This window comes from Amia ocellicauda, chromosome 1, assembly GCF_036373705.1.
Source record: "Amia ocellicauda isolate fAmiCal2 chromosome 1, fAmiCal2.hap1, whole genome shotgun sequence".
Classification (NCBI taxonomy): Eukaryota; Metazoa; Chordata; class Actinopteri; order Amiiformes; family Amiidae; genus Amia; species Amia ocellicauda.
The window spans coordinates 21,839,988-21,866,265 of NC_089850.1; the positions used below are offsets into that span (position 1 = coordinate 21,839,988).

The 26,278-nt window shown below is 36.3% G+C and overlaps 1 protein-coding gene across 2 annotated transcripts in view; it reads left to right on the plus strand.

Moving 5' to 3' along the window:
- The first annotated feature begins 1,643 nt into the window (after positions 1–1,643).
- cdk19 (cyclin dependent kinase 19) overlaps positions 1,644–26,278 on the plus strand; it is a 62,040-nt gene continuing 37,405 nt past the window's right edge. The window contains exons 1-2 of one of the 2 annotated variants that reach the window (XM_066698984.1): positions 1,644–1,974; positions 10,895–10,970. In XM_066698984.1, coding sequence (XP_066555081.1) covers positions 1,847–1,974; positions 10,895–10,970 — 204 coding nt within the window. In that variant the 5' untranslated portion in view covers positions 1,644–1,846. The remainder of the gene's footprint in view (positions 1,975–10,894; positions 10,971–26,278) is intronic. The other variant, XM_066698974.1, reaches the window with a different exon arrangement.

Sequence of the window (26,278 nt, forward strand, 5' to 3'; positions counted from 1 at the left end):
ATAACAGGTGTTCCACATACGATTGCCTTTGAAATATAACATTGCTAAAAACCCTGCTTTTCTTTTCTAGTTTTAAAACAACGTATTCCGAATCTAACACACACAGCTATAAATGAGCTTTCAGATATCACATCTATTGTGTTGCTTCGATGCGTCTAAAGATTTGCGGCACCTCTAATAAATGCTTGGAACTTAAGAATGCGCGATTCCGTGAGAATAAATAACAGGTTGGGACCCTTATTTAGCAACTCGTTTCATAGACATCCAAATGTAACCAAATCCAGATGAGAGAAACGCTGCGAGATTCTGTTAATAGTTAATATAACTGTGTTATGAATAAAAATGCATGGACAAGAAAACTGACATACATTTGCTGGTATTTTGCACGCTGTACATGTCACCAGTTGAATGCATTCTGCGTACGGTAGACGTATTCAATACTGTGCAATAGATATCAGAACAGTGAAATAATGTCTCTGTCTTGGAAATGGCAATTGTAACATTAATTCAAGTGAAATGCTTCAGTTGAAAAGTCCTTTACATAAAACAACAATGAACTAAATGAGGAGAGCATCTATACAAATGTATTTTTCACAAAAACAGCTTTGACAGTATAACCCCCTACTTGCTCTATTAATACTGTAATAATGATATCTTTTTTTATTTTGCAGTTGAAATATCGAGGCTCACATTATGTCTTCCCTAGCTCCCTGTGCCCAATTTATAATATTTGTTATCTTCAATTTATAATCCCATCCACAAATGTGCGTGTCCTTACTCTAGGCCCAAATATCTGGCATTAGAATACAGGCCAGCTTTAAAATCCAGAACATAGATCATTTATAATTGAATAATATACAACTTGATGTAAAAAAACACGTTGGGAAAAAACAAACAAACATGGAAATAAATAAATATTCACCAGTTCTGTGATATGTGGACATTAGGTGATTATATTTATGAGATGAATCTCTTATGTGTATGCCTATATTTGTAAAGATGTGCTGACAACTAAATAGTTTGATAACTGTGTCAAGTTTAGCATATTTAAGTCATATGAGAGTGCAGGGAAATATGACACTTATGCACATGACCCAATAGTGTGTTTATACACATCCACACTATGAACCCCTTAATCATATTAACAACAACTGATGACATGATTGATAGTGTTCCTTGTCATATACACATAACAATAAAAACGTTATGATCTCCCTTCTCGTTTAATAAAACAACTAAATGCAGCTCATGCTCTTGAGATGACCGCTGCACAACAACACTAGTAGCCAGTCAGGGTTTGCAGATGAGATGGGGGAGGGACAGCGTCAGAAAGCGATTAGGTAATCACAGGACATTCCAGAGCCCGTCAAAACTGACGCTCTGCATTATACTTGGCAAAAAATCGAAATAAATGAGAAAAATCTGCTTAAATGACAAACAGCGATTTAATTAATACATTCCAGAATACACTGCATTCCAAAATCGAATTGTTTTAGGACTAAAACGTGCGAAATTAGCAGCCGATCCCGTGCCGCTGCATTTTTTGGAGTGTAAGTCCAGGGTGCGCAGGCGCAGGCGAGCGCAGGGCACTGTGAGGATTGTAGTCTTTGGGCCGCATCGGCTCCACTCTGGCGCAGCGACAGGGTTGCGTGCAAAGACTACGCTACCCAGAACTCCTAGCGCGGTCGTCAGAAACGTCAACGAGCCAGTGAACATTAAGCGGAGCAGACCAAAATCCTAAACAAGGAAATGATGGGGGAATAAAACGCTTAGATTATTTAATTAATGCATCTGATAATTAATATTTTATTTTTTATTTTAAATTAAGAAATGTTTATGGGTTAAAATGGATTACGATTTCAAAACGAAGCTGGCGGCCGAGAGGGAGAGAGTGGAGGATCTGTTTGAATATGAAGGTTGTAAAGTGGGTCGAGGCACCTACGGGCATGTTTATAAAGCCAAGCGCAAAGACGGGTAAGAAAAACAGCAAACATAGTGTTATGATTTAAACATGGACATTTTTGCATACATGCGCTGCGCTGTTTGTTTTCCGGAGATATTTTTGAAAGCCTTTTTAAACCTACTTTGACTGTATTTTATGCACTCAGCTCCTCACAGACCCCCCTCCCCAAGTGAAACACGGCGAATAACGTGTTTATTTATTGTCCGAGTCCGCAGGGGGGTCGTATAGAAACATATTGACATGCAACACTTTCATGATATAGCCCGTTACATAACAATAATCCGCCGTGGGTTTGAGCACAGCTGGCAATGCAACAAGCCCAGCCTCCGTGTCGGTTGAAAACTTGTGCGCTTTACTGCGGATTGTATCCGTTCAGACTGGTCCAGTCAATATTGTTCAAGGGAAGGCTGCTCCCGCACCTTCAAATCTACTTAAACACTTGCCCAAAAAAGTAGTAGTCCGCCACAGCAAACGGATAATAATATTATGGTTAGGTTACCAGCACTGTAGTTGATATATGATGCATTTGAATATGCTTTGAACGATTGCACATTGTTGATATGCACGTAGGGCCGGTTCTATTGTGCGGTGACTTCCCCGCTCAGCGCTGCTGCACTTGTTTGTTTTGAGGTCCGTCATGGAGGCACTTCTCTGAGGTTACCCACCCTCGATCAGCCTTCAGTGTTGTGTGTCATTTCTGAGGATGTTTAATCTGTGTCCGATGTGTGTATAACAATGATAAAATGCTGGAACTGCGGTGTGTTCATGTATGGAGATGGAGAGACTGTAGGGACTGCACTGGAGCCCGCCGAGGCACAGCCTGACACCACAGGACTCTGCGGATAATGCTTGCGCAAACTATACCGCAAACGTACATGCGTGTTTCCTATTGATTCCTTTACACTTTCAGTATGAACGATCTAAGCATGCACCCTTATGCTATGAATAATTGTACACTTGCCAGCAAAAAGCGCGGTTTCTTCATTGCCAGTGAATTGTAATGGTTTCGTTTCTGCTTTGCTTTAGATGTAATAATGCGTTACTATTATTGGGGAACATGTGCTGCATTGTGCTTGCATGAAAACAAACACTGATCCTGAGATGTAAGATACCATCACACGTACAAGTTATTTATTATTATTGCTTATAATATTGCAGGAATAATATACAAAATTGTTGCAGTACATTTTATTTGAAGCATTCACTGTATATGCATTTCTCAAACTATAAGCTAATTTTATTTAGTTCAAACTACCAGATGTGTTCATTAGTACCTACACTTCTGGTCAGAAGTTTTAGAACACCCCAATATTTCCAGTTTGTACTGAAATTTAAGCACAGTTTTTAAGTAGTTTCCTACACAATCAAAAGGCACTTGGAAACTGGAGGAAGCTCTGACAGGAAGAGGTCTGGCAGACCCAAAGCCACAAGAGAATCAGAAGACAAGTTTCTGAGAGTCAACAGCTTGCATGATAGGCGGCTCACAGGACAACAGCTTCAAGCACAGCTTAACATTGGTCGAAGTGGGCAAGTCTCAGTGTCAACTGTGAAGAGAAGACTTTGAGCTGCAGATTTGACAGGTCGAGTGGCAGTAAGAAAGTCATTGCGAAGATGGCAAAATAAGAAAAAGAGGCGTGCCTGGGCCATGAAGCACCACCAGTGGATTACTGAAGACTAAAAGAAGGTCTTATGGACCGATTAATCAAAATTTGAAATCTTCGGTTCATCACACAGGGTTTTTGTACGCCTTCGATTAGGCGAAAGGATGGTTCCTCAGTGTGTGACACCAACTGTGGTCTGAGGCTCTTTTGCTGGATCCAGAGTCGGTGACTTGCGCAGAATGAGTGGCACTCTGAACCAGACCAGCTACCACAACATTTTGCAGCGCCATGCAATACTCTCTGGTGTATGCCTAGTTGGTCGGGGGTTAATCCAACCTCAAGATAATGACACAAAACATGGGACAACTGGACAGAAGGGTGAAAAAAAAAAAAAAACACATTTGCAAAAAGTGCAACACGTTTGTGGGAACGTCTGCAACAGTGTTGGGAAGAAGAACTTTCTGAACAATATTTGATTTCCATTGTGGAAAGAATACATTGAGACATTAAACTGCATACATTTAAATAAAAACTGGAAAAATTGAGGTGTTCTAAAACTTTTGACCAGTAGTGTAGATAGACATACATGCACAAAACAGACAAAAAAACAAACGCGTATGTATATAGGCTACTTCACACTGAATTTACAAGGAGAATGTACACCATTTTCACTTAACGTCAATCATGTAATTTTTTCATAGTTCACTTAGTGTGTTGATTTTTAAGTTAGGCTTGACTTGATTTTTTTGGGAGGTGTAAAATGTGTAAAATGAGTGTCTCAGTGTTGTATTATAATTAGAATTTCTCATCACGGCATTGTAACAGTGAAGGTCAAGTCAAAACAGTGTGTCTAAACTTTAACAGTTATCAAGTAATTCAGCACATTGTTTAACATGCTTATCAGGTCCAGCAGGAGAGCACTAAAAGTAAAATATTTGCCATAAATCCATAAGATATAAAGATGTTTTATAATTAATATTAATTATTAATTAGGTAATTATTATTATGTGGTGCTGACTATGCTATTTAAGCAGGTACATGGTGATTGTGTGTGTGCAATTTAGATGGAGGATTGGCAACACAAAATATTTCAAGGGGCATAACAGTTGGCACCAGACGTGCTGGTATGAGTGTGTCAGAAACAGTAACCTTGCTGGGCTTGTCACGCACAATGTCACGGGTGTATCAAGAATCGTCCACCACCCAATAAACACCCAGCTAACAGCGGTCCGGTGACAAACAGGCTACATTCGGTCAAATGACAGCTGAGCACAATAGTGGTGCTGTAGAGGTGTATCAGAACACACAACTCTTCTTACCTTGTCACAGGTGGGGTAGGGCACCCGAAGACCTAAACAACGTCTACTCCTGTCAGCGAAAAACAAAACTACTGTTACAGTGGGCAATGATCAAAGTACCAGAAACATGCTTTTTTTTGTCCTAGCATGAACTACTGCTCCCTACATTAACATTGACATTTGAACACCAAAACAATACCCATCATAGCAATAATTCAGAGCTGTTCATCTTCACTTGACTCCATTTCAAAGTTTCTGGACACTAGGTAGCTAAGAAAATCACCAGTTGGTGCCAGTCAGCATCTTTACAGACTCCAATCGTCAACTCAAGACTGTTGGATTGAGTTACATTAGGTCACAACGCCTGTCTGGTACTAGCAGTGACTATACACTCAGTTTGAGGGCACATGCATGTGCTGGGTTTTCAAGTCCCCACCTTTCCATAATGAGAATCACCCGATTTGTTCATGAAAATTAGGACATTTTAGGTTTAAATTTCAATAACTGTACATCCTTAGAAACCAAAGTTGGCAATGAAATACAAAAAGTGTTGTAATATGGTATATTGATAAAAACACTAATGCATTAATTATGCAAAACAGTAATGCATTCAGTGGTTTCTAGTTTTAGATTTCATTTCATCAACCCGTCCCTCCTCTTATGTCCTTTGACTGCTGATTCCCATTCAAAAACACTCTCTCTCCATGAAATTGGGAACATGGATGTGTACCAAAACATGAATAGAGCCACCATCAGACATCTATGCCCATCTTTACAAATCTTTACAAAAACTAATGGCAGACAACACAAAGATTGTGCTGATACACAAAGAGCCTGTAGGATCTGTAGTAAAATACACACTAATTGGCAGGGGTATTATGGCTATATCAGAAAATCAACTTCATTTTTTTTTTTAAACGGCAGATAGTAATTTGTTGAACGCATCACACAGAAAAATATGCAGTTTAATTTGAAAGAAAAGGTAAATAAAGCAAGTTAGATATACACTACCGGTTATTACACCCCCATTTTTCCAGTTTTTATTGAAATTGAAGCAGTTCAAGTCCAGTGAATTACCTGAAATGGTACAAAGTTAAGCGGTGAACTGACAGACGTTAAAATAAAAGTTTAGGTTACCAAACACTGAAAAATAATGTGTTATATACTGTGTTACTACACCCTCTTAAGCATTATTTGGCAGTGATATGCGGAGCTCCTGTGTACAGAAGTTATACTGTATTCCTACAATGCACACATCGTTTGAAAGCTTATTCTCTTGGCTACCAGTGCGTTTCATTCTTAAACACATCTGATTTACAGTTTCCGCCCGCCATCATTCAGAGCCCGGGGGGTAAACGCACAGTCTGCTTGGTGGGGGGGGGGGGGGGGTCTCATTCAGACGGTCGCAGATCACTCGGTTTCAATCGGATTTCTTTGCAAATAGGCTTGTATTGTTCAGAACAACCTAACGATTAATCTAGTATATATTACTTGATCTATCAAATACAGAGAAGTTTGGATCCAGTCATGTAAAATCGTTGTGTATTAGTACACTGTAAACAGAGTTTTCCATCTTGACATTTTGAGCTCTCTACGGGTGTGTGTTGCTTCTACCAAAACGTGGATGTCTTGTTTTGATCAGTAGTCTGTCTGGTTCCAGAATGTCGTAATTGTCCATATTTTCAGAAACTTTGTATTCCTACTCAGACCAAGTATCCCCCCACCCCCCCATTGCAGAATTGGAGGGGGGGGCTTAAATGCAGGGGGGGTATACAAAACATTTTTTTCACATCGTTAGAAAGCTGACAGTCTCGGCTTTCATGGGATACCAAACACTTGGCAAACAACACAACAGTGGAGAGTACACATGGGATTAAATAGAAGCACACGGATTTGGAATATGGGTTACATTTTGTAAAACAAACAAACAAATTATTTATTTGTTCTATGCTTTAATTTCAGAGAGTAAACTGAGATATTAAACTGTGTAAATTTCAATAAAAAATGGAAAAAAGGAGGTATTCTAAAACTTTTGACCGGTAATGTGCATATAGGACAGTTTTTGAAATGGATAAAACTATACATTGGCATTTTAAACCATGCTTAACATTCTATTTATAATCTAAGTTCCTTTTTTTAATTTCACATAAACTAAATTTGCTATGGGGCAAATGTTTTACATAACGTTTAAATATTTGGGTGCTAAATGTTGGAAATATAAATATTTCATTAAATGTCAGTGTTTTTCTATTTATTTTCTGGTCTTTTTACCACTTTATGATTGTAATCTGCCTGCATTTAATGTTGCGTTAAATGGCTTCCAACATGCTGCAAAGCCATTTGCTTAATTTCACACTGTGAGTCCACAGCTCAAAAACAGCTGTAGGGTCATAGAGAGGTATAATGCACTGATGACACTGTGGACTCCCAGGATGTGCTATTAAAAGTAATACCCACTGCAGGAGTACAAAATAGAAAGCCATAAAATCAGACATAGTAATTTTTGTTTCCTAACATCATAGGTTTCTTTAGAAGGATTTTGAGTGATGTTATGTACAGTTAAATACCAATAATAAGTTAAATGTATATTTTTTTATTCAAGCCTTATATCTTCTAATTTCTTATGCCATTCTTGGACTCAAATTTGCTTACAATATATTACAATGCTCTTATTTGCAAGATTTGACAGGTAAGTTGAGAATGTATTTGTTGACAGATTAAGCTGTCTGTCTGTTTGAATGGACTGATTGAGAAATGTGACAAAAACAAAACCAGTATTTAACACGTACATACAAAATAATGGTGCATTTACAATACTAAAATAGTAAAATACTGTGTTTAGGACACAGAACATTTGCAGTGGGTGGTTTATTTTAGAGATCATGTGATAGGCCTGCACACAGAGTTCACAATGAGACATTATTGATTAATGTATTAAATCACCTGTAATACTTATTAGTGTTATTAACTTTTTCAATCTCTTTGTGATCTTCTGATTGTCGTGTTTATTGTTCTCCATTAGGGATTGTTAAGATTAAGAGGCTGAGTGTGCAGTCAGGGTAATGCAGGTAGTTACAGATGCAGGCAGGCAGGCCATGGAAATTGATCATGCATAGCCACTATGGGTCACAGGAGGGTTGGTTTACAGAATAACCTGCACTGCAAATCTGACCAACCTGACATTAACATTGTGTAACATGTACTCTAGCTGTAATTGATCATACACTCACTTATTTTGTTGCCTTGTTTGAAAGTTGGAAATGTGTATCTTCTCTTATTGCTTAGTAATAGTGCAATGCAAACGCTGTAGTTTCTTTGGTAACAAATTTGAATGTCGGTGTACAGAGGCAGTTGCACAAGGATGCATTTGTCCTGACACAAAAATATAACTGGAAAGTAGAAAAAGTTCACATTCATTGTATGTCCTTAAATATAAGATTATATAATAACATGGATTCAACTATTTTAAAATGTAGCTGCTTGAGAAATAGACATCCTTATTCTGCACAAAGCTCTAGATTACAGCAGTGGCTGTTAAACTTTTACAGGCTCGCACCCAGTGCAGCGATCCAGGGAAACCCCACACCCCCATCAGGTCAATGTGTTGACCGGGGTGGGGGGTACTGGTGCTGTGTAGTTGAATTATCAGACCTGGACTCCCTTCCTTTATCCCCTGGGTGGACACCCCCCTTTAAGAAACCCTGTTCTAAAAAAAAAAAAGTCTGTCTCACACACCCAGGAAGGGCATCTCGCATCCCCGGGTGCATGAACCCATGGTTAAAAAATACCTGGATTACACTGTTGGATTGGCAATTTACGTGCACCATTCTGATCTAGAGGCATGCATGCTCTTGATAGATCAAAGAAAGAGCCAAGGATGCATTCAACTGTAGTTGACAAGCAAAAAGCAGTTAAGGGATGTTGCTGTTTTGTATTTGTTAATACTGGCCAGACAAAACATTGTTTCCTTCTGAATCATTTGTAATAAGGGACTTCTGAAATGTGCATGTATGCCTGTGTTTGTATAATATATATTATAAACATATTTAACCAACAGTCGTTTTAATAAAATAAAAATAACTGCACAAAAACAGTGTGAGAACTGAGCAAATGGCAGAGTGCAGCCGACTGTGAGGCACAAAAGGTGTTGTAGACTCTGCGGCAGTTCTTCTGAGTTTGGCTCCGATCCAAAGTTGCCAGTAGGTTTGGATTTTAATTGAACGTGAATGCTCATAACAGCTGTAATTTGCTATTCCCATTATTTAGAGCTTAAAGGAAAGAGTTGTTTGGAATTTGAAATACCTAATGATTAAAAGATAGGAAGAAATAAAGTAAAACCCCAATGATGCATTTAGCAGTGTTACTGTCCTTCAGTAAAGCTATATTTGATTATCATGTTGTCATTGGTTTATGAAGATACATTATTTTGATAAGGTATTTCAAAATCAAAAAAAGGAAAACTAGAAATTTTAATTTTTAAATTTTTTTAAGTAGGGATTGTGGTATGGCTAGTTGTTGCTAATAACCGGTTCTGCTAAACTTCCCGTTTATGTATTTGTTAAGGCAAACAGTGCAAACAAAGCATTGACACAAAGGAGATTTTAGGACAGAGTTTAGCGTTGTGCAGGTCCTGAGCAGCTTTTGTTATACTTGGATGTTCAAACATAGCGGTGTATGAGTTTCCATGAGATAAAGACAGGTGGAGAGTGTGGCGGGTGACAGAAAGGCCGACAGCTATGGAGGCCTTTATTCAGCATTGTCATTGGAAGTTACTTTAAGTGTCTTCAGTTTAGTTTCAATAGTTTTTTTAGAATTGGTTGGCTAGTATACATTTGAATGTAGATCATAGATCTATCAGTGAATTATTGATACTGAGCCTCTTAAAAGCAGCTTGTGCTGTCAGCTGTTTTTGACAGCTCCAGGCATCCCCCAGATGTGATTGAGAAAATCTGGAACTATAGCTCTTTATATTTGTAAAAGTGAATGTTTATTACTTTATTACTAAGTACCGTTTTTGGTATAGATAACTTTGTTATAAATAGCCTATAGATGTAGAGACAGCAAGCCAAAACACAATATTTTGCTTAATATTTGATTTTTAAATACAATATTCCAGTGAATAAAAGTCAAATTGTTAGTGATATGTTTTTATAATCATGGTCCACATACTGTGTGTGGAGGAGATCAGACCCCTAGTCTGAGTTTCTGGAGAGGATATTGATGGCACTACATGCAGAATAATCCTCTTGAATATCACCAGGCAGTTACAGAACACTTCAGATCCCAAACAAGACGGAAGGGAGCAGAAGTAGAATAAAAAGGATCTGGAAGAGAAGGGACTGTTAGTTTTGAGCAGGAAAAGCATTGTAAAAATGAACATTGAAGAACAATATAAATTGGTTCTGTTTTACCTGCAATTGGTCTGTGTTACCATTGATAGTGAAACTAATAGTTGAATTGTGTCAATTCTTGGTTGATTCCCTACTTCTCCGTGCTGGTGTATGTTTTATATAATAAATATCTGGTTAGACATATTTAACTAATACGAATTTGTGTTCTGATTATGAAGTGAAGTGATGCTAACCACAGTGTTATAGTATTGTTTTGATATGTTTTTTTGCTTTTTCTCTAGACTCTTGCTGTACTCAGTGTGAAAAGATCAGATTAAATTGTACACACGCATGTATTTAATTGTGTCCTAGCTAAAGAATGTATCCAAACAGTGTCAGGTAAAATAGACTCATATTATCTAAGGCCATGTAACATTGCTGAACAGCAGAATTATTTAATTCCCACAGAACTTATGCTTCCATCGTCAGTCTGTTAGGCCTTTAATGATGACTTGGCCAAGATAGTTTCTGGTTACACATGCAGTTCCCTCACCTCACCCTACCGTGCTGTCACATACATATAATCTCTATGTCATGTAATGAGACTTTCCTGTGTAGCTACCATAGGTTTAATTTAAAAAAATGCCCCAATGTTATGCCGATTGTTTTTATGATATTTTTCTTTGTTTCTTGGCTTTGTAGGAAAGATGAGAAGGAATATGCACTGAAACAAATCGAAGGTACTGGAATATCAATGTCAGCTTGCAGGGAGATTGCGGTAAGTTACAACATTTACTATTAAAACTGCTCAACTCGAGTCATGGCATGCCCTGGTTAATCACATTAGATTTTACATAGATATGTAAGCAATAAGATTAACATTGATTATTAATGTTTACTATCTTTATTGTCAAAACATTATCAAATTATATAACATCACTAATGTCACAATACTGTAAAAGGTAGGCCTGGTCTAGGGGTATCCACTTATGCTCTTACTGCTTATGTTGCTGTGGTGGCCGGAGGCTCAGAGAGACCGCAGGTAACGAAAAACAAACAAACAGGCAACCAAGGGCCAACCAAAAAGAGACAAAACACAAAACAAAAGACACATGCATGTCAAAGACTTCACTGTAACACAAAAACAAAACAACATTTTTTTCATGATCGGCCTACTAAAGGCTAAATTGTACTTAAAAGAAAGGTGCTTTTCATCTAAAATCAAACACAGGATGTTTTCCCTACTACCATTTCATATTTTAGAATTCACCATCCAGACCTCTAAATCCAGAATCTAAATTGGACAGATGTCTTGGCAGATACATTTGGCAGAAGAATGATTTGAAATCAAGCAAGGCTTATATTATTTGTTAGCACAAAATCTTTTCAAAACTTTCTGTGGTGTGGTGAGAGAAATCTGCAATCTGCAAGAAATGGGAGCTGAGACATTAGGACATGTAAACCCAGAGACGGAGGGGTAAACTGTTATGCAAGAGGTTTGGAATGTTGTGTGACTCTTATCCCTTACTGTATATATGCACAGTAGTCGGAAAATGATAGCAATGCTGAATGGCTTGCAGAATGGATGGAGTTAGATTCTTCAGTGAAAATAATTATTTGGTTGTATTATACATGCATAACTTTGCTCACCCACAGCTACATTTACTTAGTTACATTTACTATAAGAAGGAGGATAAGAACATTTTTGTACCTTATAAATCCAGAACAAAGTACTTTTGTGCTTAGTGATTGCTATTATAGCCCTTATTATGCAAAGCAAGGAACTTATAGCAAGAGTACTATAAGGCAGCTCATTGTTTATTGTCTCATTTCTGAAGACCTTGGCAAGCAGATTTGGGAAATATGATGCCATATCTTGTGGCATTGGGAAAACACACTTTGTTGGCTTAGATAAGGTACGTTGTTGTTTACTACTGTAAGGTTCACACTGTGAGACTGGTAGAATAAACATGGGACAATGCCATGGGAAAGCATGCCATTATATTGTGTATTCCAATAATGAGTTGAGTAACCTGCTGACATGGGCAGGACTATGATTTAGTATCACCATGATTAAACATTTTGCATAAAAAAAGATCAAATCTGAATAAAAAATAATAATGTGTCCACAAATTCCTATTTATTCCGTTTAAAGCAATTTGGGCTTGACTGAACTTAATGGAAGGGAGGGACTGTGCAGCAGCAATCTCATCTGATTCTTGATATACACCAGGGAGTGAAGGTTCCTGGAAATGCTTTGAAAACAGACAGTTGGCTATTTTTAGACCGTGGCTGTCAGCAGATTCACAGCATTCATTGCTCCCGAGGTTTTAGCTCTTCCACAGATAAAACAGGTTGCCCTCTAGAAGCACAGAGTGTAATTAAAGGGTCTTATTGCTGGAAGGAGATGTCCACTAACCATGGCGATTGGACAGGCTTTCCGAGTCTAGAGGCAGATTTCTTTAACTTTTTCTAGGTTAGTGTTCTGTGTGCTGTGAAGTCATATCTAGTGACCCTGTGGGTAAATTATTTAGTTACTGTAGTATCTTATTTGATATAAGTAAATGAACATGAGGCCTTGACAAATAATTCTTCTTTATTTTGACAATGTAAAATTATTATTAGTTAGTATTCAAGGAGAGTGTATGCTTTTTCCTGATCTTCACTAGAACAGTGTGGTAGAACATTTTCCTGGGATGATAAACCTCTCACACTAACATTTGAAAAATGTGATTCACTTTAGCTCGTCATTGTCTGCATTTTCTCAGCTGTGTGTTTATAGCAGGTTTAATTTCTTCTAATGAAAAAATCTCTTCATGATTATATTATAAGCTTTTCCTTTTGGTTACAAGTCTTTGGATTCTTTATTTCACTGTTGTAGTATTTTCACTGACTCATATCATATGGAGATATTGTTTATGTAGCACAAAAAAGAAACCTCTTGCAAAAGAAAAAAACTATTCTCATTTAAAATGCTCATTCTTTAGTGAGCTTCAGTTAGCACTGATTATCTTTGCTTCATTGACTGTCAACTCTTGAGGTGAGTATCTGTATTAAAGGTATCTTTAGATTTCTGGATTCATTGTATTCTGATGTGGGAAATTGCTTTCTCAGTTAGTCTCTCTTGGTCCTTGCTCATTGTCAAAATTGCATTACAAGAACTGAAAATTATTACTAAGGAAACAACAAAACAAGCGAGCTAATGCATGTGATCTCTCTCTATGTGAACTGCTATAGTAATGATTTGATCTACACATTAGCCAGGAATCCCTAACCACTAGGTTTAAAAGTTTCCTCAGTCATGCAAATGGATGAAAATAGTGTATCCAGGGGCTGTCATGCTACTGCTGTTTATTAATTAGATTGAGTGGAAGAAATGTGCAACAACAAGTTGTATTTGATTTACTATCTCTCTAAAGAAATAAACCTGGTTTTGTGAATAAGGTTGCAAGTGATACTTTGGGTAATTATATTTTCCTGGCGAATTGTCTGCACTTGAGAAACAGCTGCAGGAATTTAAGGACAATTGTTGTGATTTGTACCTTATGGGGTATTAAATAATATCAGACAGATATGGAAGGAAACCACACAAATAAATTCAAACATCTATGAGAAAACCTAACCGCTTTTTAAAGTAAATGTGTGTATCTTGGCTTAGGCCAGAAGTTCGCACAGTGCAGTGCACAAAAGAGCGGTGTCAAGGAATAGTGGGTAAAAGCTGGCCAATAGTTTCTCATGTACCTATAGGTTTGGGACATTGGCTGTTTCATCTGCACCAAGTCCTCCAATTGGTAGGAAGTGTGTTTTGTCTCATCCCTCCTGAAGAAGTATGGAGGTTGTAGTGGTGAGCTGGTCCTAAATTGGTTAAAAAAAGAGGGAAAAATTATTGGAGATTAGAAAAACATAATAAACCCTTCAGTCAAATAGTTTATTTTCTGTACTTCTATTATTTTTATTTTTATTTCTTGGCAGATGCCCTTATCCAGGAGCGACTTACAACATAAGTGCAATAACACAATTAACAGAAAGAAAATGGGAATGGAAATTTCACATCAGTTGTGCCTTTTCTGCTTTATGAATTATATGCTTAAATTAATTATCTTTGCATTTCTTATTATATTGAGGACACTGGCGTTAAAGTTTTAAGGTTTAGCATCGGGTTTAGGTTTCCTGAACAACTTTTACAAAAGTTGAGTCGCTGTGTAAGTTAACAGACAGTTAATCAGATGAGAGATCTGTTTAACATTTACCCTAATATTATGTTTACATCTGTGCTATTGATACACGCATACAGTACAGTGTCGTAAGTTACAGTATACGCATGTTTAGCTAATGTGGGGTAACGAGTAGGCTACAGCTGTCAGTGTTCAGCAAGTTAACATTTAACAATTTGAAATTTGAACTCGGTTAGATTTTCGAACTTGAACTCAAAACGAACAATTATCAATCTGTTAATGTTACTCAAAAGATTACCACTATTTGCAGATAGCCTGTTTGTTATCGTAAAGGTGTAAGAAATTATAGCTTGCTAAGTTACTTACTGCAGAGTAGGGCTAGCCACTTGTAACTTAGACTGTTAGTCAATTTTAAGGATACAGTTATGATAATGGCGATTTGTAATTAAGATTGAGATTGGACTACAATGTGGATAATTGGATGCTTAGATGTAACCTTAGACTGTCTTATTTTTGCATAGGGTCAATTTAACATGAAAAGAAAGGGAGAAATATCAGACTTCTTTTTAAAGAAGCACAAACAGGCAGATCAGGTGCAAACAGTTCCCAGGTAGAGACACTGACTAGTTATAGTAGTTATATCATGTTAAAGAGTTCTAGGAAAGTAACCCTTTAAGACCACACTATCCACCACATTGAAGAACACCGGGTTAAGTGAATTATCACTACCTCTAATCAGCAATCATAGGATTCATTCATGCTCCTTAGATGCCAGGTTAGGGTTACACACAAATTTTCTATCATGGTCTATGGACCCCCTGAAGTAGCCTTGGCCACCCCCTGGCCACCCCGTGTATAAAACTCTAGTTCCACCACTGATTGAGGATAGGGAAGGTTTGAAGCTGTAGAATATATCAGGTTAAGGTGCTGCCCTGTCAGATCCAACAATATTAATTATATATGGATTACAGTAGTTTATGTTCTTTTTAACTTTAAAAATTACAGAACAGACGATGCTCGAATGCTTTTTAAAAGGACAAATTCACAAATAAGGCATTTTACATGTATTATTAGAGTTACACCTTTATAGTACATAGTGTATTCCTTGAAATGCCAAGTCTCCTTTACTTGCTTTACTGGTGTCCTTATTTTATTTTTGTAGCTGGTCCTTCTGAAAAGGAGCTTGGATTGTTCACTATGTCACAGAAGGTAAAGCAGTAAAATTAATCATATGTTACAAATTAGGATCTGTTTCAGTACTTTGTGTAAGTTACACAAAACCCCTCTACAGGCTGGTTATCTCTTCTACCTTGATTGATGATGTTTACTGTATGGTTGGGTTAATGTCAATTTATATACATTTGTTATACTTTGTTGCTTGAATGCCATTGATGTAACACAATATAAAGCCAACAAAATGATTATTTTTTTCCTCCTAAGTTTCCTTCCCATGCTGCTTCTCATGTCTAGTAAATAAAGAGAAGGTTTCCCGATTTACTGATATGCCTTGTTTTCATTCCTTTGATGTTTGTTTGTATTTGTTTATTCATTTTGTTTCATGCTAACGTCACGTATGACCTTTGGATAGGTTCTTCCCTGGCAACAGTGCTGTTCCTGTGGAGACAGACAGTTTACCTGGAGAGATCAAAGTCCTTTCATAAATGTAGCATCTGCTGTTTATATAGAGCTGTGGTTAAGTGTAATAAACCATTATTTGGTGTGACATTCATCCGACACAAAAGTGCTTTACCTTCAGGTTAGCTAGCATTCTGTTCTACAATGTTTACCACCAAAAGTCTTTTGATGCATATTTCAAAAGTTTACAGTACTGTGATTCAGATGATGCCATACATTCATTTGATATCTAGTATTTCAAACTGAAAAGGTTATTTAATTATGAACTACATTTTACTGAAGTACACCCATAAGTGTCATCTACAGTTAGGTCTTTCTGTGAGATGTGTATGTGCTGATTTTATTTAGGTTTATTTAAAGGTAATTACAAGCATAAAACAATATTTCAGTTCTAAACAGCGCCGTAAATTTTAGCCACCAAATTGTGTCCATTTGAAATATTTTTGTGAGAAAATACATAATGAGCCAATTGTCCTCAATATGCAGAATAATTTGACAATGGTACTGTCAATCTATTTGATAAGTTTATATGTATTTATATATTGATTGATACAATGTTGATTTATTATTGCAAACGTTCTGCTTAACATGGAATTTAATTAAAATGCATACAATTTTAACAGAAACACCCACAATATGAAGTTGATAATCATTATGCATGTTTGTATGAATACACCTACTTGAGGAACATTGTTTAGGACAAACTACAGTAATATCTCGGTTAACTAGATATATGTGTTCCATGACAGCACTTTGTTATAAGAAACTTCATATGAGAGTTAGAAGTAACATAGGAGGCATAGGGATGCGTTCCAGGAATTCACAAAAAGGTGGGTGTCAGGTTACAGTGGGAAAATAGAATTAAATGCTAAACAAATATAATGTGAAATGTTTCCAAAAACCATAAAATATGCAGTAGATTGCTGCATTGAAGGGAACCCTTCACTTTGTCTGCTGGGAACAAGCCTCTTCACTTCTGATGTTACCATCTGCATTTTCAATTCCAAAGCGATGGATTTACACTGCATGTTTTGCCCAGTAAAGCCATTAGCATTAGGTGGTTGTTTGGATGACATAACCAGGGTAATAAAATTACTTTAGCACTATCAAAAACACAATAAAATAAATGTTCCATTAGATTTGTTCCACAAGATAGGGACAGGGAGCACTGGCATCGTGCAGTGCACTGCTTATTGGCCCTGGCGAGAGGGACTCATGAACTGCTTCACTCTTGGCTACTTATAATGTAATATAATGATACTGGGTTATGTACAGCAATAAACTTGTGTGACCCTCGCCAAAATGAAATTGAAGTGTTACACTTAAACATGTAAATATGATGTATTTAATATATTTATTTCTAGATAAAACAAATAGTTTGTAGATATGAGGTGACAATGAACTGGTAAATAGAGACAATTAATTTTGATTAGAGAGCATGAGACTATATGCAGCAGATGCTAGTTGTGTGATTTAAGAACTGAAATGCATTGAATTAATATTCATCTGTTCAGAAGAAGATATGAATGAAAAATAATTTGAACAGCTGAAATCCTGACAAGAACTTTTGGATGTAAGTATGAAAACTGGAATATTGGTTTCAAAGTTGATTGAATAAGACAAAAGTTATGTCCACCTTGCACAGAAAAACAACACAGATGGAGATCTTATGGAAGAAATCAAAATAACTACACTTTGTTGAAAGGAAATCTACTTTTGCTTGAAGAGTATCTGACATCATTAAAAAAGTGAAAATATTAAAATGGCAGTGGACCGGACACATTGCAAGAAGAACAAACCAAAGAGGGACAAACTACACTATTAATTAAACTAAAATATCCTATCCGGAACAATCCTTGTATTGTGTAAAATTATTACTCTAGAATACATTATTTTAAAGTTGTCGTTATCTTTCACCTTTTTAAAACGTAGGTTTTTTTTTTGTTGAGGTTATTGATTTTATTTTATTGGAGTTTCTACTTTCAGCAAGACAGTGATCCTAAACACACAGCCAAGGCTACACCGGAGTGGTTTAAAAACGAGGCTGAGTGTCCTAGAATGGCCCAGTCAAGGCTCAGACCTCGGTCCATTTGAGAATCTGTGGCAAGACTTGAAAGTTACCATTAACCATTGGTGCCGATCCAAATTGAGAGAGCTTGAGCAATTTCATCAAGAAGAATCTGCACAATTACAGGTAACGGATGTTGTTAGAGACTTACCCAAAATGTCTCACAGCTGTAATTGCTGCCAAAGGTGGTTCTACCAAGTATTAACTCATTGCTGTGAATACTGGTGCAACAAACAAATTTCAGTTTTGTATGTTTAATTAACTTTTGTTTCACAATAAACAAATATTTTGCACCTTCAAGGTGTTGTGTATGTAGTCTTAATCAAAATTAGAGAATCCCAATTGAATCAATTTTCGTTCCAGATTGCAACATAACAACAACAACATGTGAAAAAGTTCACTGTTTATTTAAAAGTAAACTTTTAAACTTAAAAAATATTCAGTGGGAAATTAAACGGTTTGGCTTAAAGGTTTAATCTTTCAAACCCAGTCAGCTTTGGACTGATCTTTCTTAAAATAAATAAATAAATAAAATAAAACAAAATTATATATAATATATTTGAGGGAATTTGAACAACAGATAAACTAAAACAAAATAAATGTTACAAGAAGCAGTGTAGCTAACAGAATGTAACACTTGATTCAGTCAAAACAACCGATACCAACATACACAGGAATGCACTAAATACATACTTCAGAGAAATAAGAGACAAAAACAAAACTGTGCCGGTCACATGGAATATTCATTTTTTAAGATTATTAATCATTCTGAATCTCACTGTGTTTGCTACTCAGTTTATTAGTGCAGTACCATATTCAGTTTACTCGTATGTTTCAGAAAGACAAACATGTAAATAGATAGTTAGAGTAAAGGGAGGTATGAAATATAGTAAAAATAGATTTAAGAGAGGTAATTGGCTTTGCTAATATTGCCCAGGAGCAAAATCTAATAAGAGCACAGGGTACACATCCTCACATGTACTAAAATGTCTCTAAGTATAAAACTGAATTGTTTACTGTATTACTCAGAACAGTTTTTTATTATTAATATAGACCTGAGGAATACTTGTCATGTTTTCCTTATAACCCGTCGGAACGCCCTGCATTGATTTACTGGTTTGACCTGCAACCCCGATTAATGATGGGTTTCATGGTTACAGTGTAAGAGCAAGTCTGTCGATATCTCAGCTAACATGCTACTCCTCTTGAAATAGTAGCTTAATTTTGCTTTGAAAGGACGCTGGGCAGACACATATTTAGGTAAGTGGCACAGTGCAAGTTTAAGATTTACAATTCTCTTTTCAAGTAATTAAGGACGTTTTTTATAACAAGGCTTTCAGATGTTGATACATTTAAAGACCTTGTAAATTACATGAAGTAATTTCAAGTTTTTGATTCCAAATGAATTGTCCTCCCCTGTAGTTGTTTATAATTGGGCACAATTGGAAAACGTTGTGGATGCTCTATTTTGTAGTTCTACAAACACTTTTGACACTGAGTGTTACAGTGTTGCTGATAGGTTGATCGGTCACTGATAGGTCTCATGTGTTATAGGTTTGCCCCTGTCTTTTGTTCTTAGAAATGTATGAGTAAAGGTTGGCTTCTTATGTCCACTCTATACAGTAAACAGGTCCATTAGGGAAGTGGACTGTCTTCAATTTTATTTTTCAAAAGTACTAGATTGACCTTTACTTGACCTTTAATTGTTTAATTTGACCTTTTCATTTATTGCCAGCTGTTAAATAGTTGTTCGTTAAGAACTGATTTGAATAACTGACAGCACAGCTTGAACAACAATCACCAAGATTTTTTAGGTGTAGGCCTTCCGTTAACAATTAAGATTCCTCTATTAAATTAGGAGAGTACAGGAGAATAAATGGAATGATTATATTTAACCATTTTGTTTTTAAACAATAATAATTTAATCATTAGAACAACCTATAACAAAAATGTCTCCATGTCAACTCAAAAGTGTCCAATATGGTTTCCTCACATGCCTTTTCTTATAAACGAATCATCTCAAACTTTATTGAAAATAAAAGCAATATAGTTACTGTTAGACCTCCTGTCTTGCTAATCAATATGATGCCTTGGATGTCATTTAGCAATACAGAAAGTCTAACTAACGCATCCCCCTCAAACCAGGGTGTTTACCTCTATTTAAACTCAGTAGGATTGGTTCAGTGAGTCCTCAGTCTCTCTGCTGTTGTTTGTTTCATTACATTACAGCCTTCTGCATTATTGCATTTCCAGGAGCAGTGTTTGAGTGAGGTCAGCTTCAGGAGTTTTATGTAACCGTAAACACCAGTGAGCATGAGGAACTATATGCCTTACACATATGAATATGATATTTCTTTTTCCAAGTTTCAGGCAGCTCCCAGACAAGCTGTATTTTTTGTTGTTGTTTGCTATGGGTTTGAGTCCAGATGTATTTTGTCATATCAGCTGTCCTTCCAACACAATGCTCATTCTCCCGTTAGTTTCCATTGAATTCTCCTTATCTGACAATGGCTTTTGTTTAAGTCTATTGCAAAAAAAGTTATTTTGGGGATATGCTTCTACTTTAAAAACAATCTATATTATTCCTTATTTCCTGGGACTGAAAGATGTAGGCTGTTATTTAAAACTGAACTGTTCAGCCCTGGAAAAAACTGTATTGTGTGCCATAAATAATGTATCCTGCTGCAGTGGGATAAACACACAATAATTTGATATATATACCTGATATTAATAATTTGGTACACTATAAACAGTAGAGCTCTGTATGCGCTCATTTGTCTTCTGAGGGTTTGTGGAGAAGGAATAAAATGCCTTCTGACAGTTTTTGTTTGCTGGAGGAAAACAAGCAGTATTGTTTTAAACTGCACCAAAAACAGTATAATTAATAAAACCTGTTAAAACAATGGCAACAATCAAATGCTTACTTCAGTGATGTTCAGGTTAAAGAGTATTTGCCCCACAAAAGATGATAGAGTCTGATATTTTCCATGAAAGTGCTGTCAAACTGTGATTTAGTTGACTCTTGAGCAGGAGCTAGAATACACACCATAGCACTCTGCATAATACATTTGAAAACGTGTATTTGACCATGAGTGACTGGGAGGAGAGAGTGCTCCACATGCTTTCTTTGTGTTTATAGAGGGAGCGATCAGGCACCCCCACACACTCTGTTACCCTGGGCAAAGCTTCAATTCCTTAAACAAACCCTTTCAGGCAACATCACAGCAATTAGCTGCTCAAGTAAGGATAAATAAATATAATGTACTTTCACCAGAGATTAATGGCAGTGGGAACGAAGGACCAGGAAAGGCTGATATCATCACGAACAATAAAGTAATGAAATATACTCTAGTTTGTATTTATTTTACTAAACACCATACATATTGATGGATGTACAGTATATGAAGCTGAACCTTGGGCCATTTTCACAAAGCACTTGTAGCTAGCAAAAAGTTTAATCCAGTTTAAAACTTTCCAAACTAGCAACCTGCTAAGTCATAGAAGGGCTTTGTGAAATGGCTGACTTCCTTTGTTATTTTGCAGCATATTTAAGTATAGTCTTTCTATTTCTCTGGGAGTGTTTGTTTTTGTATTGTTAGAAAAATATAAATTTGGACTTTTTTTAACAACCAATTTTGAATAACCAATTATTACTGACTCACTACAATACAGTTTGCATGTGGTTGAAAGTGCACACATTCACACATCCTCTTAGATGCTCACCATTTTTTTCTTTTGGCACCCCAGTCCAGGACTGGTAAAAGCAGGCCGAGGTGTCAGTGCAGTGTGGTAAACCACAGATCCTGCTAACCGCTCTTGCCTGGGTCACTCAGTCAGATGTGTGCAAACATCCTGAGGCTACCCACCATACCGGGTTTTTGGCCTGGAATGGATTTGGACCAGGGAGATCCAAGTTATAGGCCCTGCTTTTCCTGCTTCCAGGGAATCTTATCACAGCAGCCACTCAAGATGCCCTCTTTGGAAACTCATTGAAACTTTGTGAGACTTTGTGAAAATCCTTAATGTATTTAGTGAACCTAAACATTACATTCCTAAATATTTATGAAGGGGGAAATAATATGATTTATATTAGCTAATAAATCTTTCATTTTTGCTTCAGTTAAGTTCACACAATATTACAATATTATTTTAGTTCGATAGGATCATGCCTGCAGGCATGGAAAACATTTGCTGAACATGTTTACCACAACGCCGTACACATGGGCTCTCCAACCCTTGTTTCCCCCTTAGCCAAGTTACAACACTCAGTTTTTTGGCCACAGTTGAAATCCTGAGCAATATGACTGATGAATACAAACCCACATGTTGGCATAAACAGCCAACTTGTTTATCACTCTGTTTTATCTGAATATAAAGCCGCATTTGTTTTTCTCATTTTGCTTTATTTTTTATTTATGGTGCCTTTTTATAGGACAGAGATATAATAGGGATCTGTTTATCTATTGTGACAGTTTCCTCCCACAGATCGGTGGGGTAACAATAGGAAAATTGTTTCTAGGAACAAAGAGCTCATTTGAAGAACTCTAGAAATGGTACTGATGTAAATCCTAAAAACACAATATTGCTGATTTTGCAAGGGTAATTATGAATACCATCTTAAGACAAAGATTGCTATTGTGGCTAAATTGTAAAATGTGGATTGAGAACAAAATGAAAACCTCACTAATACTCAAGTTGTTGGTATGTTTCTCTGACATTTCAAGTTGTATTATTATTATTATTATTATTATTATTATTATTACTACAAATAATAATAATATTATTATAATAAACATTTGTATGGTATGCAGAAGTACTTGTGTTATGAGTACCAGTATGGTAAAAACCAAACCTGAGTAGTTAATGCAGTTTAAATAACCTGATGATCTATCTGTTACAGTTACTCTGATCTGATTGCTATTTATTTTTAGATGTTTATTAGGTAGAATAATTCATAGTATGATTTTTGACCTTAATGGAACTGTTAAGGAAAGCTTTATTTTGCTTAATTGAACTGCAGTTCTTTATTGGTTGCAATACTGTGCTCTTGCATTGTTACCTATTGTTACTCTATGTAAATCTCCATACCAATTTAATATATGTACTTATACAAGATTATTTTTAAAATGTAAATATAAAGTTACAATGACTTCACAAATAAATGTTTCATTTGGCAATGTGTTTTGGACCTTTGATGGTCAAAATTGCCCTTTGGAACAGCCCTACTAATGCATGTAAACTACATAATTTCTGCTTTGTTTTGCTTGATGTTACCTTACATGCTTTACCAGCCATATACAAATCCCATGTAGACTACACCCAGTGAGGGATATGGTCATATTTCTTAGGCCTGGGAAAATTCTGTCTCTCACTGTTAAAATACACCTACCATTACAATTATAGACTGATCATTTCTTTGTCAGTGGGCAAAAGTACAAAATCAGCAGGGGATCAAATACTTTTTTCCCTCACTGTAAATATTATTTTAATCTAATGTCATAATGCAAATGGATAAAGTAGCAAGAATTAACTGTACTGCATCTAATGGAGATTGATATGTAGGAGTCTGCTGTACCTCATAAAACCTGGAACCCAGGAGTGATTTTTTCATGTCTGATTAAACCATGAACAGGAGAGAGCCAGTGCCATCTGTGTAGGTGTCCTGGATAGTTACAAGTGCATTTGTATGTTGCTTTTCCAACATCTTTATATAAAGATGGTGGAACTGGCTAGAATTAAATATCCAAAGCTGGCATGATTGGAATTTGATGTGGAGTATAAAAGCTGGTGACATTTCCATAAGTGAATCCTTATAAAAGCATACATTTGAAAATCTTCTAAACATGTTGTTTAAAACTATGTGAACAGCCTTTAATCACACTAGTCACACTGCAATCACTTTTAAAACATTTCAGGACAGGTCGGAAGCATGTCTTCTATTATTTGGTTTGTTGCTATAGTTTATTCCTTGCTTTCTCTTAGTCTTAGTGTCTAAACCATACTGCTATTACTGAATGCATTTGTGAACTTGAACATCCTGTACTGTTTTCCAAATGTTTACTTAAGCTTAACTGTATTTGCAAGCACTAATAATTACTGCACACTGATATATGCATGCTATCAATGCTGTTTTAACCTGTGTTATATGAAAGCAGGTGAACATTCTTGTCTTCACAAATGTAAATATCTTGTTTAATGTATTCCTATTCAAATAGTTTTTCACCTATGAAAGATATAGGTAGATTCAGGTTGGGGGTTTAATGCCATTGTAACATAGCCTATGTCTATGATACAGGAGCTCAACTTTTCTGAAGAGATGGTACAAAAACATAAACAACAATAGCAAAGAAGTGCAGAACTTGAGATCTCATGGTTTTCCACACTTCATTACCATCCTGTAGTTGAGTTGGGTTCTGCTTAACTCTGGGCAGCAAATTATTAAATGCCTGTTTTCCTTATTCCTTGTTTTAAATGGTTACTGAGCACAGAAAATAAAATATATTTTGGAATAAAAATAATCACATTTTCATTTTCTGCTTTTCATGCTTTTACAAATGAATGCAAGTTGAGATTTAGATTGTGCTTGTATTGTTGTACACAATATCAGTGTCCAGTTCAGGGGCTTTGCTTACCACTAGCAATTAGCTTGACATTCCTTGTGTAGGCATCTGACCTATGCTGTCAATCCCAGTATTAGATTTGGAGCTGTAAACAAAATTTCGGGACAGGGGTCAGACCCTAATCCCGACCACAGTACATATAAATAGTTGGCTTTCCCAGCATTTGTTGCTTCACATTCCTCCATCCTCCCCAAACACCATTGTTGAAGAAAACACACTGGCTATTCCACAGCATTTGGAGTTTCTGTTGCCTCATCTAAAAGTCTAATTATATTATTACACTCCATCCATCGAAGTGTAATTAGGGTTCGGCCAAAGTTCCTGAAATGCACCTGATATCATTCAGTGTTAAATATTATTCCATCTGCCTGTATATTGTCCAATGTGCTGAATCAATAAGATTTGTGAATACAAATGTGCTGAGTTCTGGTGAATCATGGCTGGTGGTGTCAGGGTGAGCAGGATTTATGTGTCCACCTGCTCTGAACAGGTTAGTGAAATGGCAGGCATTGTGATGGAAATGTAACCTTCACTTGACTCCTACAGAGCCCTGTATCAAAGAAACTGCTTTTTGTTGAATATAAAAGAAGACTTTTAGATGTCTGCCTTTTTGAGTCAGGCTACAGAAAGGAGATTACAAACGTTCAGTAACAGAGGGTTGAGGTGCTGTCCAGAGTAGTCACCTCACTCTTTTTGTTCTCATTTTTTCTCAGTGTAGACATCTGAAGATATTTCTGCATTACATTACATTTCCATTACAGGTACTATTAATATATCTTAATCCCATTTCAATATTATATGATGTTTCCTGTGCATTGCATGTTGTTTAATTATATAAAATATCTCTATTCATGCGGCTCTAATTTACCTTTTAACCTTCCCTTAATACTGAGTTTTTTGTAAGCCATTCTGATAGTCAGTGAATGTATTTACATGTAGTGGAATAAGCAAAAGAATCACTAATTATATTGTTGCATGGGGCACAATTAACATATGGGTAACATCCTGGTTTCAGGTGAAACACACTTTATAATAAGTGAAATATATAATTAACCTTTCAGCACTAGTGATTTATTTTTAAACAGTAGCAATACGTAACAAGTTATGAACACTTACCAGAATTGTTCAGTTGTGTTTGTAGTTAAGAATAAGGTTGAATAAGGTTGACATAAACAAATGAATTAAGGTGGAAGATGCTTTTTGTCTGTGTAAAATGCAATTCAGAAGCTCTACAAATTCTAATATCTAGACAGTACTGCATTGTAGAAATAGGCCCTTAAGCTCAGAGCTCATTAGTACAATGCTGTGTATTAACAAGGGAGTAGTTTTTGATTAATGGAAACCACAATCTTGATTTCCCTTACCAAATGCTAACTCATAATAGGCACCATTGCAGTCCTGAATAACAGTCAGTGTATTATTATTCTAATTTATGTTTTTATTCCAGCAGTATGTTAGGACCTGCTGTAGGCAATGTGAAAATAGTCAGGGGATTATCAAATTTCTGTACTATCATGTGGACAGGATAGATTGTCTACAGGATAGTACTTCACAAGCTATCCACAAAATAGCTTGTGATTAATAAATC